The following is an 18,399-nucleotide window of genomic DNA, read 5'->3' on the forward strand; positions in this document are numbered from 1 at the left end:
TTATCCCTACGGTGACTATGAGAAATAAGTCTATAATAATCGAAACAGTGGGTCTAGGTCATAAAGTTAGAAATAATTGGATTTCGTGACTTTGATTGAATAGGAAGGTTATTAATAATAGTTTTAGACTATTATTAATTGAGATGCTTACTCTATTTAACTAAGTGAATTTGTGATTCTTGCCTACCGGGACACATGTATACAAGACTAGTTAAAATACCTTAGAAATAGTAAATATGTGTTTTTTAGTATTTTACATATCTATGCATATTTTGTATGTTTGAGCTATTTTCTGAATATTTATGTGATTAAATATTTGTTAAGCAACACATTGATTTCTAATTGTTGATAATTATATCTCTATGTCGAATCTCACTATCTCCCATCTCTCCAAGGAACTTCTCACTGGAGAGAATTTTCCCAAATGGAAGTCAAACATCAACATTGTGTTGATCAGTGACAACTCTAAGTTTGTTATGATTGAAGTTTGTCCTGACGTCCCTAGTGATTTATATTCAAAAGAATCAAGGGAGAAGTAGGGGTGTTGGCTCACTGCCAACAACAAAGCCAAGGCGTACATGCTAGCTAGCATGTCAGACACACTAAGGACGAAGCTGGAGGATGTCAAAACTGCCTATTAAATCATGGAGCAGCTTCAGGAAATGTTCAGACACAATTTTGGACAAGCTTGTTTTGAGGAAATGAAGAAGTATGCTAATGTCAGGATGGTGCCTAGAATGCATGTTCTTGATCACTTCATCAAGATGACGAACTACTTTCAAGAGGCAGAATTGCACGGAGCCACCATAGACGAGGAAACTCAAGTGGGACTTATTCTGAATAGTCTTGCTCCTAGTTTTCTTCCATTCATCACCAACTACTTACTAAACAAACTGAAGTACGGAATGACTCAACTCATGAACGAACTTCAAATGTTTGAAGGTATTATTGGTGGACATGACAAGAAGCCTGTTGCTGCTACTGAGGATGCTCCTGGAGAAGCTAACTTAGTTTCATCCTCGAAGAGCAACAAGAGGAATAAGAGAAAGAACAAGAAGGTCAAGGCCACAACTACTGCAAAACCAGCTAAAGGTGCTGTAAAACCTGCTGGGGAAAAACCCAATGCTAAGAAAGCCAAATGAGCATGTTTCCACTACAAGGAGATTGGGCATTGGAAAAAGGATGGCCTAACTCTCAAGGCTAGAGGAACCCAAGGTAATTGTCAATCTTTTGTCTTGGATGCATGTGTTTTGGAAGATGATAATTCTGTATGGATTACAGATTATGGATCACTTAACCATGTATGCACTTCTTTGCAGCTACTTAACAATTGGACACCAGTAAAGGAAGGAGAGTTGAAGCTTAGAGTTAGAAATGGAGCATTCATGAATGTTGACGCAAGAGGACAAGCTCGTCTAAATTTTGGAAATAAATATTTAGTTTTAAATAATGTTTATTTTATTTCAAACTTTAGTCATAATTTAATGTTAGTTTCTTTATTATATCAACAACATTTTTTTGTAACTATCACAAGTTTTAATTTATTAATTTCATTGAATGGATGTGAATTGTGTGTTGGATGTATGAAAAATGAGCTATACCTTTTACGACCTATCGAACCCTATGCTTTTAATAGCGAGTTATTTAAGGTAGCTAGATCTAGGACCACCAAACGACAAAAGATACATAACGATAACATGACGTATCTTTGGCATATCCGACTTGGTCATATTAATAATGATAGGATCAAAAGACTAACAAAGGGTGGGACTTTGAGGGAACTCACAATGGGTGATCTACCTGTCTACGAATCTTTTCTCGAGGGTAAAATGATCAAGCGTCAATTCTCTGCAAAAGGAGATAGGCCATAGAACCACTAGGGCTGGTTCATTTAGTGGACCTCTAAATGTTCAAGCGAGGGGTGTTATGAGTATTTCATCACTTTCATTGACAACTACTAGAGATACTTGTGTCTTTACCTAATGTATAAGAAATCTGAAACATTTGAGAAGTTTAAAGAATTCCTTGTAATGGCTCAAAACCAATAGGTATGACGTTAAAGATCTTGCGATCTTATAGGGGTGGAGAATACATGGATATGAAGTTCCAAGATCATTTAGCTGAACTTGGAAGATTATATCAACGTACTTCCCCAGTACTTCGCAACAAAATGGTGTTGCGGAGCGTTAGAATCGTACATTAATGGAAATGGTTCGATCCATGATTAGTTATTCAACTCTTCCAATCTCTTTTTGGGGACATGCCATACAGACCGTGTGTGCATTTTAAATACAGTGTTGTCTAAAGCTATCTCCAAAACACCTTTAAAGCTATGGAATGGTCGTGAACCTAGTTTCTGTCATTATAGAATCTGGGGGTGTCCCGCTCACGTCCTGAGGAAAAAGGAAGAAAATCTAGAACCGCGAACTGAAGTTTTCTTGTTTGTTGGCTATCCTAAAGGTACTCGGGGTGGTCTGTTCTATAGTCCACAAGATAAGAAAGTGTTTGCTTCTACAAACGCTACTTTTCTTGAAGAGGACTACATGTCTAATTCAAATCTCGTAGCAAAGTAGTCTTGGTAGAATAACAATCTGACATAGCTATTCCTACTGTTCTGATTCCATCAACGCAAGTTGATGAAAACAGAAATATTCCTACCGATCTTCCTCAAGAGACACAAGTCGAGATTAACGAGGAAGAACAAGAAACCATTGTTTCGATTCAGATAGTTACAATACTTCATCATAGTGGGAGGGCTTCTCATACCCCGATCCGCTATCGTATAGATGGTGAAACCAACATGGTCATTGGGGACACATGTGACGATGATTCGTTGTCTTTCAACAGGCAATGGGTAGTGCTGATAAAAATCTTTGGCTTGAAGCCATGAAACAGGAAATGGAGTCCATGTACTCTAACTCCGTCTGGGATCTTGTAGAAACACCTAGTGACTTTAGGGCAATTGGGTGCAGGTGGATATACAAGAAGAAAAGAGGAGCTGGTGGAAAGGTCGAGACTTACAAGGCTCGATTCGTGCAAAGGGTTATACCTAGAGAGAAGGAGTTGACTATGAGGAAAAAATTTCTCTGGTTGGCATGCTAAAATCTATTCTCACACTCTTATCCATAGGTGCAGCTCTTGATTATGAGATTTGGAAAATGGACGTCAAGACAACGTTCCTTAATGGGAACCTAGATGAAACCATTTATATGGATCATGCAGAAGAGTTTAAAGCAACTGGACAAGAAAAGAAAGTGTGCAAGTTGAATAGGTCCATTTATGGACTTAAGCAAGCTTCACATTCCTGGAATCTAAGGTTTAATGAAATCATTAAAACCTATGGTTTTAAGCAGAGTGTTGATGAGCCTTGCGTTTACCAACTGAATGAAAACAATATTGTGGTATTCTTTATTCTCTACGTGGATGATATCTTGATCATTGGAAACAATGTGTAGAAATTATCAGACATAAAAGAATTGGCTGGGAACTCAATTCCAAATGAAGGACTTGGGTGAAGCAAGTTATGTTCTTGGTATCCAGATTTTGAGGGATAGAAAGAACAAAATTTTGGCTCTGTCTCAAGCAGCTTACATAGATAATGTGATTGAGTGTTTCTCTATGAAAGATTCAAAGAAATGACGTTTACCGTCCGGACATGGAATCCATCTTTCTAAAAAGCAGTCTCCACGGACTCCTTAAGAGGAAGAGGATATGAGAATGATTCTTTATGCATCTGTAGTTGGAAGTCTAATGTATGCTATGTTGTGCACTACACCGGACATCTGCCATGTAGTGGGAGTTGTGAGTAGGTACCAGTCAAACCCAGGAAGATAACATTGGAAAGCGGTCAAGAGCATACTGAAATATCTTCGACGAACTAGGGATTATATGCTAGTCTACGCGGGTGGAGTTCTGAACCCGTTAGGCTACACCGATTTTGATTTTCAGATTGATGTTGATGACAGGAAGTCAACTTTTGGAATGGTGTTTACTCTTGGGGTAGAGATTTTATATGGAGAAGCGTTAAGCAATCCACAATCTCAGATTCTACCATGGAGGCTGAGTCCATGGCTGCTTCTGAGGCAACTAAGGAAATAGTCTAGTTGAGGAAGTTCTATACAGATCTTGGTGTTATTCCATAAATGGATAAACCCCTCATTTTGTATTGTGACAACAATGATGCGATAGCCAATTCTAAAGAACCTCGGAGCCACAAAAGAGAAAAGCATACAGAGAGGAAGTACCACATCATCAGAGAATATGTGGCAAGGGGAGAAATGAAGGTCATGAAGATTGCATATGAGGAAAATCTTGCGGATCCCTTCGCAAAGACATTGGGAGAGAAAACTTTTGTAAAACATATAGAGGGAATGGGTTTGAGAGGAATGTTGCATTTGTTTAAAAAGTGCAAGTGGGAGTTTGTTGGGTTTTATGCCCTTATAAAACCACATTTCTTATGTAATTCATTCATTATCAATAAAGTAGTAGAAATTATTTTGTTCAATCAAATTACGTTGTTTACATGTTTTATTAAATGATTAATTATTATTAATACAAGCGTTTATAAAATATCGAACATATGTATAGTTACAATTATAGTGACTTAGTCACAGTGGATTATAATTGTAATTATATGTTCAAAAGCATTTTGTCCTAAGATTAAATCAATACACTGTATTTTTACTGATTGGGTAATCTACGATAAGATTTACTTACACATCTAGTGTGATATCTTATCCATGACATTGACCAAGTATATACGATCGGATGTATTTTGTTACATAGGAATAGACCGATATTAATTATTGAGTAGATAAGTAAATATCGCTATTATCTAATCTAATCATATCACAACGTTGATCATAGGTTAATTCAATCTTAATACTAAGTGATTAATATTTTGGTTATTGTATTATTCAAGTCTTTTTATTTGTTCATTACCAGCTTACCCTACGGACTAGCTCATACTTGCATATTGGAGATTTTGTAGTATAATTGAGTGGAAGTATTTATCATAGATATAAAATCTATAGCTTCTATTTAAGAAGTAAAATGATGATTTCCTCATAGCTTGGTTCAAGTGTTAAATGAAAGAATACTCATTTCTATAATTAAATTTACGAAAATATTATTTACAAGAAACTTTGTGGGAGTTAAGGATAAAATACCAATGAGGGGTAAAACAGTAATTTTCACCCATCTCGTTAGTAGATCATATATCGAGGTTTGAATGATGGTTATGGTTATAACAATGGATAACATATTTACATTTGGTGTAAATGTAGTGAGTCACGAGGAACTAATAAGGTAGTGAGATTATTTGTTATAAATAAACTCACGGTAACTTATTGGAGCTTGAGTTCATGGATCCATGGTCCCCATGTCATCTCTTATCAAAATGAACTTAGTAGTTTTGAATAATTAATTTAATTATTAATTATAAAAATAACATATTGACTAGGTCAATGAAAATAAATAATGTTAAATTATTTATTGATATTTTGTGAGAAAAGAAATAGAAGAAACTTTGAGGTTTTTATTGCAAAGCCTAAAAAAAAGAGTAATATAGCCAATTGAGACAATTTTGTTAATATTGATAGATTAGTATTAATATTAATAAAATGAATTAAATAAACGTCAAAATTATAATTGGTTAATTTTGACAAGTATTTAATTAATTATAATTATTAAATAATTAAATTAAAATGGGAACTAATACATGTTTTATGTCCTAGCTAATTGCCTATTTATACAAGTGTTATAGAATGCATTAGGTCAGATAAATTTGACAAGGTAAAAATTCACTCCTTGTATTCTATACCTAGCCGCCCACTATCTCTTAGTTTTCTCTCTAGGAATTCTCTTCTCATATGTTGAGACTTGCCCACACAAACACTAGGTTGTTTTAGAGAAAGACTTGGAAAACTGTGGTCTTGTTTTAATGCAATTTGGATTCCTTGTAATACCTAGCATTCAACAAGGACTATAGGTTAGGAAATCCAAAGGGTGTAGTCACTATTCCGCTACGCATCTCGTAAGTAGTCTAATGATTTTATTATTGTATTTACATATCTATGTAATATTCACATCCTTGTATGATTTTATGCTTTCTACTATGTATATTTTTTTGAATTTATATATTTATAGGGAACACTAAATGAGATCCTACAACATAAAGATCCAATACCTTAAAGAGATCATTTAAGCAACAAAGAATAACCAACAATATTACTATGAAATTCATACAAATATTAAAAAAGATTTAATGAATGAACTTACCAGTATTCCATAACAGCCTCTTTTTGTGTGCAAATACGAATATGTCAGTATGGTATAAAAATTAGGAAACAATCCAGCTCTCCGTGTTATAAGAATCACATCAATTCAGAGAAAATGTAGTACGTATTGGTTAGAGCACTCCTAATGGATGTTCTACTCTATCCTTTAAAATACCTCCTAGAAAACACATTTTTTTATTTTACCTCTAAGTTTTACATTATAATACTATACATCAGCTTCTCTATATATTTCTCTACATCATTTAAATATTATATCTTTAAACATATTTTATTAATTAAAGTAAAATAAAATAATTGAAAAAAAAAAATATATATATATACTAAATGGGAGAGAGAAAGCTTATAAAGAAAAATAATAATATTAAAATATTATATAAAAGATATGTAAATGTTATGTAAATGTAGATATGGATTAATTGGAGTTTGTGCATGGCTATTATAAATGGAAAATTTCATGTTATATGCATAATAACTTAGTGAAATTTTTTAATATGCCAATATAAGTTATTATTCCAAATATATGACAATTTCAATGTTTTAGACAAAAATACCCCTAACATTCAAACATCTATTTTCTCTCTCAATCCAAACTTTCTCTCTCTAACATCTCTTATTCTCTAACTCTCTCACTCTCTCTAACATTCTAATCTTGTAGATCTCGAAAAAATACCAAAATTAAAAAAAAAATCATCTGAAACCGACATTTGAGTGAAAAAATATGAACCTCCAAAGTTTTCGTCAAATTTCAATGCAGAGCATCGAAATTGCATCGAAAAAGCATCGTTTTGGACAAAAATCAAGTTTTCATGATTGCATCGAAACATCATCGATTTTGCATCAAAATACCATCGATTTGGCTTTGAAACACCATCGATTTTGCATTGAAAAGTCATCGTTTTGGCCAAAAAATAAGTTTCTATGATTGCATCACAAGAGCATCGAAACACCATCGATTTTGCATCAAAACACCATCGAAATTGCATCGAAACACCATCAAAAAAGAATCTAAATTGCATCAAAACGATGTCTTTTCGATGCAAAATCGATGCTCTTGCGATGCAATCATGAAACTTATTTTTGGCAAAAACAATGCTTTTTCGATGCAAAATCGATGGTGTTTCGATGTTCTTGCGATGCAAACATGAAAACTTGTTTTTCGCCAAAACGATGCTTTTTCGATGCAAAATCGATGGTAGATCGATGCTGTTACGATGCAATCATGAAAACTTGATTTTTGGCCAAAACGATGTTTTTTGGATGCAAAATCGATGGTGTTTCAATGCTCTTTCGATGCAATCATAAAAACTTGTTTTTTGGCCAAAACAAATTTTTTTCGATGCAAAATCGATGGTGTTTCGATACAAAATCGATGGTACATCGATGATGTTTCGATGCAAAATCGATGGTATTTCGTTGCTGTTACGATGCAATCATGAAAACTTGATTTTTGGCCAAAGCGATGCTTTTTCGATGCAAAATCGATGCTCTCTACTGAAATTTGACGAAAACTTTGGAAGTTCATATTTTTTCACTCAAATGTCTATTTTAGATGATTTTTTTTTAAAATTTTGGTATTTTTTCGAGATCTACAAGATTAGAATGAGAAAGTGAGTGAGAAAGTTAGAGAATGAGATATGTTAGAGAGAGAGAATTTGGATTGAGAAAGAAAATGGATGTTTGAATGTTAGTGGTATTTTTGTCTAAAAAATTGAAATTGTCATATATTTGGGATAATAACTTATGTTGGGATATTAAATTTTTTTATTAAGTTATCATGCATATAACATAAAATTTCCCTTATAAATGAACTGATGGAAGATGTTTTTGTGAGTTTTAGCTAAATATTATAGAGAAAATGTATTACAAAATACACCGCCAACACATATTTTTTTTATAATTTACATCAAACTTTTACATTATACCATACATCAGCTTCTTTATTTTTTATCTATATCATTTAAATATTATATTTAAAAAAAATATTTATTCATTTTAAAAAATAGAATAATAAAATATAATAGTATCGCACTCATATATATACAAAAGTTTATAAAAAAATAATAAAATATGTATAGCTTGATGAATAGTGTTTCACTACATATAGAGAAATATTATTCATTTAGGTAAAAAAATATAACTTTACATCACCTATTGGAAGACTATTTAACAATTTTTTCTCTATATTATAAAGAATTGGACATTTTACCTCCTGTATTGAGAATGCTATTACAAGCAAACCAAAAATATAACTGCACATACAAAAAAAAAAATTCCACAAACAACCACATTTCCAAGACACTTAGAGCACTCCCATTAGATGCTCTTCTCTATCCTTTAAAATAGATCATCAAAACACGACTTTATCTATTTTACCTCTAACTTTTACATTACACCATACATCAGATTCTCTATTTTTTCTCTATATCATTTAAATATATTTTTTTATTCATTTAAATTTTTTTCTTTCATTATCAATAGTATTTTTATATCTTTTAATATTTATGATATTTATCCCTATATAATATCAAAATATAATTATACTTTATTTTAGATTATTCCAAAATAAATAAAATACAAATTAATACAAAATTTAAAAATAATTCTCAATATAATAATTATAACAAAATATAAAATAATAATATGTATATAAGTTTTAAAATAATTACTAAAACCATATAATATTATTCCTAATATCAAACATATATATAGAAAAGTTAGAAAAAAAATAATAAAATATTTATAAAGGAGTGAATAGTTGTTTCTACATGTAACTAATGAATAGTGTATTAAGCTAAAAATAAATAGAGTAGCTCATTTGATGGAGAATCATTTTATCACATTTGAGCTATAATTTTAAAATATAACTATTTTAAAAGGAGCAATGTGAGTGCTCTTAGTATTGATCAAACAAAAAAATTAATATCACTATCAAAATACAATGAAGATAAAGCCACCGTTTCCATCAGTCTTAAACGACCAACACTGACATATACCAATATTCTCATCATCAACTCAAATCAACATCACAACTTCATTAAATGATGGAACAAAATTTTCTAATGTACCAAACCAAACTGACAGACATCTTCAAACATAAATACAATCCTAAAATAGATCATGTCAAAATTACTTATAGAAAATCAAAATCACACAACAAATAATTAAATTTTGAAATAGAGGATTCAACCTTTCTTAAATACAAGATTTTAGCCTTAGCACTAAATCTCTAAAATTCTAAATCTCTGAAATTTGTACTCATTACAGATATAAATAGAAAAATCAATAATATAGAAATATAAATTCAACACCTGCATGCGTTTAGCAGGAGGAGCACAATGATCCTGAGTTTTTCGTTGGGGAAAGAATGAGTAGCTTCACCAGAGGAGTTGTCAACTTCGTCTAGGAAATAGGAATTACAGAGTGCGGTTGTTTCGATTAAATACTACAGATTCGAAAGAAAAAAACTAATCGTTGTCATAAAAAGAGAGGAGGATATTGTAAGAAAAAGAAAGATTTTCATATACGAGAACAATGTCTCGATCGGTTTACAATTTAGAAGGAACAAAGAAGATAAAACCACTTTTCTGAAAAAGAAAAAGTAATTTAGGGAAAAAGCAAAATAAAATAACAATAAAGCAATTGCTAACCTGCTCCAAGATTCATTTTAACCCCCATACACCCTCTTATTCAACCAATCAAAATCCAAACAAAAAAATGCCTCACCTGTGAGGACAAAAGTATTGCCCTCACCTAAAATAAATCCTATATATATACATATATAAAGAACCGTATGAGTCAGAAACAAAATTTGCAAATGAAGGCCTCGTTTTAGGGGTGGTTTGTGGAAATTTTATTTAGTCCATATCTTATTACAAGTTGAGAAATTTACATTTTATGTAGGTTTCTTTATTTTAATTCCAAAACTCACATACAACTTTTTATTTACAAACATTGCTAGGAAAAATTGGCTTCTGCTTCGTTTTTTAGACAATCAATAATTAAATAACGAAGTAAAAACTTATAAATAGATTTTTGCTTCACTCGTGGGAATGTTGCTTAAAAAATAGGCTACTACTTCGCTTTTATAAAAAATGAAGTAAAAAGAGCAATAAGACAAGGGTCGTGTTTGGTTGGCACACCATTTGGGGGGGGGGGGGTTGGTTTCCACTTCTGTTTTGATGAAAGTACTGAAGTGGAACCAAACATGACCCTTACTTATCTTGAGACCCTTTTACTTCTGTTTATATATAAAAACTTCTGTTTATATATAAAAACCACTACTTCATTTTTTCAGTACTTTTTACTTCTCTTGGAACGACTTCGGTTGTTATTTATGCAAAAATCGAAGTCTATGCACCTTAAAAACTGAAGTTGTAGCCCCTTTTTGTGGTAGTGAAAACTAGTTTGTCACATCATAAAAAAATACTGGATTTCAAAAATAATATACCCAAAATGGAAAATTCACGGAATCCCAAATTTTTTATTTTTTTGGGTTTCCAAAAGTAAACTTTTGGTTACTTATGATACCGATAAGCTTTCAATCGGTTACTTTTTCATAAAAATAACTTTTTATGAGACTAATGAATTATAATAAAGTATAACAAATACTTTTTAATTTGGTTAACAAAAATTAATGCTAAGAGACCAAAATATGTATTTTTTTATTATAATTTAAAAGTAAGTTCTAAGTTTTTTTATCTTGTTTGATCAATAAAAACTATTATTACTTATGTTGACGCGGTTCTTCGCCAACAGGTAATTAAGAGAAGGAGAGAAAGGGATTAATGCTAAAAGTGAACCGAAATAGATATATGATCTTAGAGGATGAAAGAGGTGACTCAAGACACGGTTTTTAAGTGGTTCGAAGGTTAAAATCCTTCTACTCCACTAGTCAATATTATTGATCTATACTGAGTATTTGATTACAGAGTATTTCTTACAAGAGGTTCTTTTTTTTCCAATCCCTATCAACTCCCAGGGTCTCCATATTTATAGGAGAAGGCACCTGGAAGTTGGTAGGGAGGTCATCCCGTGACCTTCTTACTTGTCATATCAATTCTGTGACATTCATGATTAATTCCTAAATCAGACACATAAGTGTGGTCAAATTGATAGGTAAGGAAGTAATGGGCCGCACGGCCCAACCCAATCGTGGGTGTCTGAACACGCACGTTCCTGCTGCGTGTCCGAGAAGTCAGGGGGATATCAGACACGTGATGCCTGATATATGCACGTTTACCTTGCGTGTGTTGACTTCTCAAAGGGTCATAGCTCCATATCCAGCTCGTACCGTGAGCTGCATACTGGACTCGACCTTCGGCCTTCAGGGGGCCTGCTCCAGTCTTAGGGGAGTCCATGAGATAATCGTGATTAGTCTGCAGCTCGGCTTGCTAATCAGCCCGTGGGAAAATCAGGGCGTACATCTGCCCCCCAAGCTCCTGCTCGTGGTATACTACGTCGTATATAAGACCACAGTAGGGGCTTTTAGACTTCCCTATGAACTCTTCGTATTCCACTTTTTGCGCAGGCGCCTGACACGTGGAACATCGTGGGTGGTGACGGTACGTCTTACGAGAACCGCATTTAATGGCCTAGCCTATGCCCGGTCGTCGTTTTGTATTTCGAGTGGAGGGCCTCGGATCCCTCATCAGGGCCATCCAACGACCCTCTACACGTGATCCTTCACGCATATAAAAAGGGGTGGCCACCGTACGCATGGGCCACCCTTTCATTCGAAATCTTCCCAACTTCTCTCTTCTTCCCTCTCCATTTCAGAAGAACGAAACCCTCGACTCTGTTACTGCCACTTTCAGCGTTCAAGAAGCTTAGGCGCACGGATTTCTCCGAAGCTTCGGAAGCTACTACACCGACGAAATTCTTACCAACGCAACACCTTCGTCCACCTCCCAACCACATACTGTAAGTTTCTTGACCCTGTGTGTTTTGAGAATATGTCACTGTAGCTTAGGTAAAAAAATTTACTGTAGCCGCATGCAAGGATTTACTGGGTTTTGTGGATATGGAGGGTGACAGCCTTTTTAGGTTAGGATATATTCGTTGTAGGAAATCGCTTTAGAGTATGGGTTTCAGGGTGCTTTTTCTGGGGAAAATTTCTGGGTAGGAGTTTTGGGAATTTTGGGTGCAAAACCGAGTAGCTTAGGGAACACGCCTCACAAGCGGTTTTGCAATTTTCTGCCTACTGAAACTTTCCCCCCAAGGAAAATTCTATCCTGACCCTCCTGACACACGAATTCCGAGTAATCGGGGATCTGTTGGGAGCATAGGCGCGTGTTCATCGAACCGCGTGGTCCCACTCTCCACGGGCTGGGCTTACCTCAGCTCGTGCAAATAATAATTGCCTTTTCCTCATGCTTGGGTCGCCTTTTCTGAAATGTTTTCTTTTGTTCGTTAGGCGACCATATGGCTCCCAAGAAGAATCTTCCACAGAAGAACGTCAGCAGCTCGGCCTCCCAGCAGGACAGAGGAAAGGCGGCGATGCCTAGCTCTCCGATCCCCCACTTTGGGCCGGCGGTGGAGAAGGAGGTCGAGGTGGCTCCGGACGCATTCTTTGAGGCGGAGAGGATCGTCTCAAAGATCACCGACCCAACGAAGATTAACAAAATCTTCCTTTCCCACAACATCGCCCTGGGGAAAGCGTCTGTTGTGGCTCGACCTGCCTCGGAGGGCGAGCGAAGCTGCGCGCCGCTCGACGAATCGTTCGCGGCCTGGAGCGGTGAACACTTTAGGGCAGGGGCCTTCGTTCCACTAGATCAGTATTTTGCTGATTTCCTTAACTATGTAGGGTTGGCCCCATTTCAGCTCCCCCCCCCCCCCCCCCCAACTCCTACCGTCTGCTGGTAGGGTTGAGGTATTTGTTCCAGAAGCACGAGTGGGAGGTCCCCACTCCTGCAGACATTTTATATTTCTTCTGCCTCAAAGCCAGCCCGGACCAGCGGGGGCGAGGCGACGGGTTTTACTATTTAACCCGGTTTCCCAATATGACGGCGGTCATCGAGCTGCCCAGCCACCCTAATGACTTTAAGGACCAGTTCTTCATGTCAACTGGGTTCCGGAACTGTGAGAACCACTACTTCAATCGTCCTCGTAAGTTTTCTTCGTCCTTAGCTCGTACTTTAAGTGTCATTTTAGCTCCTCCCATACCCCGTTCTGACTCAGACTAATCTTGCAGCCATCTTCGCGAGGACAGAGAAATCTGTGACCCTCGGGGCTCAATACGAAACACTGGCGGGCTTGCCCCCCAGTGAGAAGGATTATCGTGTGCTCGTGATGGACGAGACGATGGTGTTCTGCAAGTTGATTTTTCCAAATCAGACCCTGAACCTAAAGAGGCCCCGGGGGCTGCCCCCAGCTCGCGACACCAGGCCTATCATTGTGGAGGAGGTCGCGGAGGATGAAGGTGAGGAGGACGAGGGCGACGAAGTTCCGCTCATGAGGAACAGGAAGAGGACCATGGAGGTCGCCCAGAGGATGGGCGAGGAGAGGATCCAATCTGGAGCAGCCGCGGGTCCTTCTGGCCAAGGTAACCCTTACTTGTTTAGGAATTTAGATAGGGCCACTGCAGACCCTCGGCTGGCTAGGTTCAATCCTAGGCAGCTCGTCCATCGTCACCGAAGCGATCCGGACCTGAACACACTCCTGCTCCATTGTGTCGACCGGCTCGTGCTGGATCACCAAGAGAGCCGACCTAGGGGTACCGTAGTAGTAGATAACACCCTAGCCTTTAGGTCGATCCTATTCAAGGAATATGGGACCAACCTCCGCACATGGCCATCACTTCAGAGGGGTATCTTAGCTCCGGGGCTTAGGCAGTATGTAGGAGAATCTAGCCCTGAGTTAGAACCGGACCCAGAACTTGCGTTGGTTCGGGAAGTAATCGTCCTAGGTTCCTCCAGCTCGGGGGGTAGGACTCCCTTAGTATCTGCATACTTTTTATATTTAACCCTTTGTCCTTGTCTGTATGGTTGCTAACTTGTACTAAGCATGTTTTTGTTTTGACAGAAGAGATGTCTCAGCCCGAGGATAGCTTGAGAGGCGCAGTCTTCGGGGGAAACCCCTCAGCCGGGCCAAGACTGAAAAGGCTCCGGGGGTCCAAGAGCGCCGCTGGGGCCTCCACCAAGTCTCCGGCAAAGGAGAAGGAGAAAACCCCAGCAGCCCAGGACATGGGAGTGATTCGTCCTGCTGCAGGAGCAGGCCAAATGCCCCCACCACCTCCGCGAGCTCCAGCCGCCACTCAGGACGCGGGGATGAAGCTCGGGACTCCCTCCGTGGTGGTCTCCGACGTACGCATCCCAGTCAATCCCCAGGACTTGGAGAAGATCCCAGAGGCCTTTCGGGGAACGGTGTATGAGTCGGCGAACTACGCCGTCAACCATATTTATAAGTTCACCGAGAAGGAACTTCGGGCCATTGAGACAATGAGCCCGGTTGGGGTAATGGAGTCTTCAATGAGCATGACCCTAATGGTAAGCTGCCCTGTTTTCTTTTTAAAGCTTTTACCCTTACACTTTGCCCTATTTTTCCTAAGGCAATTTATCTTTCATTTCTCGCAGGGCGTCGTCGCTCTCCACCGGAGCATCATCAGGGCTAAAACTCAGCTTGAGGACATGAGGGTCGAGCACCAGGCCTCCCTTCAGGAGGCTAAGTCAACTGAAGATGCCTTGGCGACCGCGAAGGCCGAGCTGGAGAAAACCCTCTTGAAGGTCCAAGAGCTCGAGACCTCCCTTGCCATCTCGTGGACATACCTCGAGGCTGCGAAGACTGAGATCCAGGCCGCCCTGGAGGCCAAATGGACCACTTCGGAGCAGTCCATGCAGGATCTGTTCTATCACTGCTGGGCTTACAATCCGGAGGCTGACTTCTCCTTCATGTCACCGAGCCTTTGGGCGCACTTGCTGGTGAAGTTCCAAGCTCGCCTTGAGAAAGAGGCGCCGCCTTCGGAGACTGGGGAAGCCTCTGGCGCGGCGGAGCAGGGTGAGACAGCGACTTCTCGGGGGCCATCTGGTGGAGCTTAGGGCGTTTTTCTCTGTTGCCTTTAAACATTTTCAAATATATATTTTTTTGTAACCTTTGCATGAGGTGTTTTCACCTTGAGACAATTTGCTTTGACGTTTTTAATTTACGCTTTTTTATGCCTTTAAGCATTTCGGTTATAATTTATTGAAAAACCTAGTTCACGTTAACTTTAACCCATATTTCGAGCTCTTTAGGAAGAACAACGATCAATAGATTTAAATCAACTTCTAAGTTTTATGGCCCGGTTAGAACCAGGAACTTAATTTGAAAACTTAGTTCGTGTTAACTCTTATCCATATCTCGAGCTCTTTAAGAAGAACAACGATCAATAGATTTAAATCAACTTCTAAGTTTTATGACCCGGTTAAAACCAGGAACTTAATTTGAAAACTTAGTTCGTGTTAACTCTTATCCATATCTCGAGCTCTTTAAGAAGAACAACGATCAATAGATTTAAATCAACTTCTAAGTTTTATGACCCGGTTAAAACCAGGAACTTAATTTAGAAACTTAGTTCGTGTTAACTCTTATCCATATCTCGAGCTCTTTAAGAAGAACAACGATCAATAGATTTAAATCAACTTCTAAGTTTTATGACCCGGTTAAAACCAGGAACTTAATTTAAAAACTTAGTTCGTGTTAACTCTTATCCATATCTCGAGCTCTTTACGAAGAACAACGATCGATAGATTTAAATCAACTTCTAAGTTTTATGACCCGGTTAAAACCAGGAACATAATTTAAAAACTTAGTTCGTGTTAACTCTTATCCATATCTCGAGCTCTTTAAGAAGAACAACGATCAATAGATTTAAATCAACTTCTAAGTTTTATGACCCGGTTAAAACCAGGATAGGACTTAGTTAGCGTTAACCCTTATCAATATCTCGTGTTTTTAAGAAAACAACGGTCAATCGATAAGAATCAACATCTAAGTCGTTAAGGAGACCTGGTTATATCCAGGTACCATATGCCCCCCCAAGTAACTGGGAAAGGGTCTTTCGTGGTTACTTTAAGATTACACTTGCAAATACGCGTAAAAACTGATTTTCATTAATACATAAACATTGGCCCTCCAGGCCTTACAAGTAGATCATTGATAATATCTCTTTAAGTGGATGGCGTTCCAGGTCCGCGGGACCGCCCCTCCATCAAGTCGAGCTAGCTTATAAGTTCCCTCCTTGATGACTTCAATGACCTGGTATGGTCCTTCCCAGTTCGGTCCCAAAACTCCATCTTTGGGATCTTTACCGGCGAGGAAAACTCTCCTTAGGACCAGGTCGCCCATGCTAAAGGCGCGTTTTTTGACCTTGGTGTTGAAGTAGCAGGTGATTTTCTGCTGATAATGGGCGAGCTGGAGTTGTGAATCCTCTCGCCTTTCATCAACCAGATCGAGGGAATGGCAAAGGAGCTCATGGTTTCGATCCTGGTCGTAAGACTGGACTCTATGCGAAAGAACCCTAACTTCCACGGGGAGGACTGCCTCACTCCCGAAGGTTAGGGAGAAAGGAGTATGACCAGTAGGAGTCTGATGCGAGGTCCGGTATGCCCATAGAACCTGGGGGAGCTGCTCTGGCCAGACCCCCTTCGCTTCGTCTAATCTCTTCTTGAGGCTCGCCTTTAGTGTCTTGTTGACAGCTTCGACCTGGCCATTAGCCTGAGGATAGGCCACGGAGGAGAAACTTTTTACAATCCCATGTCTTTCACAGAACTCGGTGAACTGGTCGTTGTCGAACTGGGTGCCATTATCGGAGACGATCCTCTTGGGCAGGCCGAAGCGACAAATGATGCTTTTTACCACGAAGTCAAGCACCTTTTTAGACGTGATTGTTGCCAACGGCTCTGCCTCAGTCCACTTAGTAAAGTAGTCAATGGCTACCACGGCGTAACGGACCCCGCCCTTTCCAGTGGGGAGGGCGCCAACCAAGTCTATCCCCCAAACGACAAACGACCATGGGGATGAGATCATCTTCAGCTCGACTGGAGGAGCTCGGGCAACTGCAGCGAATCACTGGCACTTGTCGCACTTCTTCACGTATGAGATCGAGTCTTTGGACAGAGTTGGCCAGTAATACCCTTGCCTGAGAACCTTTAAGGCCAGGCTCTGCCCCCCAGTGTGGTCTCCGCAGAATCCTTCGTGAACTTCCTACAGGATGGCCTTCGCCTCACTTGGGGGAACGCACCGGAGGAGAGGTAGGGAATGCCCACGTTGGTACAACACCCCATCGATCAGCGTATATCTCGGAGCTTGATACAGGATTCGTTGTGCATCGTTACGCCCTTCAGGCAGCTTGCCCTCGACGAGATACTCAAGAATGGGGGTCATCCAGGTCGGCCTAGCGTCAATCATCTCGACCTCCGCCCGATCTCCTTCTATAATTGGTTTTTCCAAGAATTCTATTGGCACCAAGCCCAAGGTCTCCCTCTCTCCCGAGGTGGCGAGCTTGGCAAGAGCATCTGCATTAGCGTTCTGTTCTCGAGGTATCTGTTCGATCGATCCTCGCTCAAATGCGGACAGCTCGGCTTTGACCTTTGCCAAATAGGCGGCCATCTTGGGTCCCCGCGCCTGATATTCGCCCAGAACCTGGTTTACCACGAGCTGGGAGTCACTGAAGCACTGGACGGAGCTCGCCTTTAACTCCTTGGCTATCCTCAGCCCAGCCAACAAAGCTTCGTACTTTGCCTTGTTGTTGGAGGCCTTGAATCCGAACCTTAGCGCCGAGTGGAATCTATGTCCCTCGGGGGATATCAAAATGATTCCGGCCCCGGAGCCGTTCTCGTTGGAAGAACCATCCACAAAGATCCTCCACAACGAACTGGGCGAGGCGACCTGGGGTGAGCCCTCTGCTGGATCCTCTTGAAATCCCGTGCATTCTGCCACAAAGTCGGCCAAGGCCTGACTTTTTATAGCAGTTCGGGGGGTGTAGAAATCTTGAACTGACTGAGTTCGACCGCCCATTTTAACAATCGTCCCGATGCTTCAGGTTTTTGCAAGACCTGCCTTAAACGCTGATCGGTCATGACGTGTACTGAGTGAGATTGGAAGTACGGTCTGAGCTTTTGCGAGG

General features: G+C 39.0%; 1 protein-coding gene across 1 annotated transcript; it reads left to right on the forward strand.

The window, feature by feature from the left end:
• Positions 1-644: 644 nt before the first annotated feature.
• LOC133792002 (uncharacterized) lies at positions 645-1,142 on the forward strand. The gene has a single exon (XM_062229911.1). The coding sequence runs from the start codon at positions 645-647 to the stop codon at positions 1,140-1,142; it is 498 nt and encodes a 165-aa protein (XP_062085895.1).
• Positions 1,143-18,399: the final 17,257 nt, after the last annotated feature.

This window comes from Humulus lupulus, chromosome 7 (genome assembly GCF_963169125.1).
Source record: "Humulus lupulus chromosome 7, drHumLupu1.1, whole genome shotgun sequence".
NCBI lineage: Eukaryota > Viridiplantae > Streptophyta > Magnoliopsida > Rosales > Cannabaceae > Humulus > Humulus lupulus.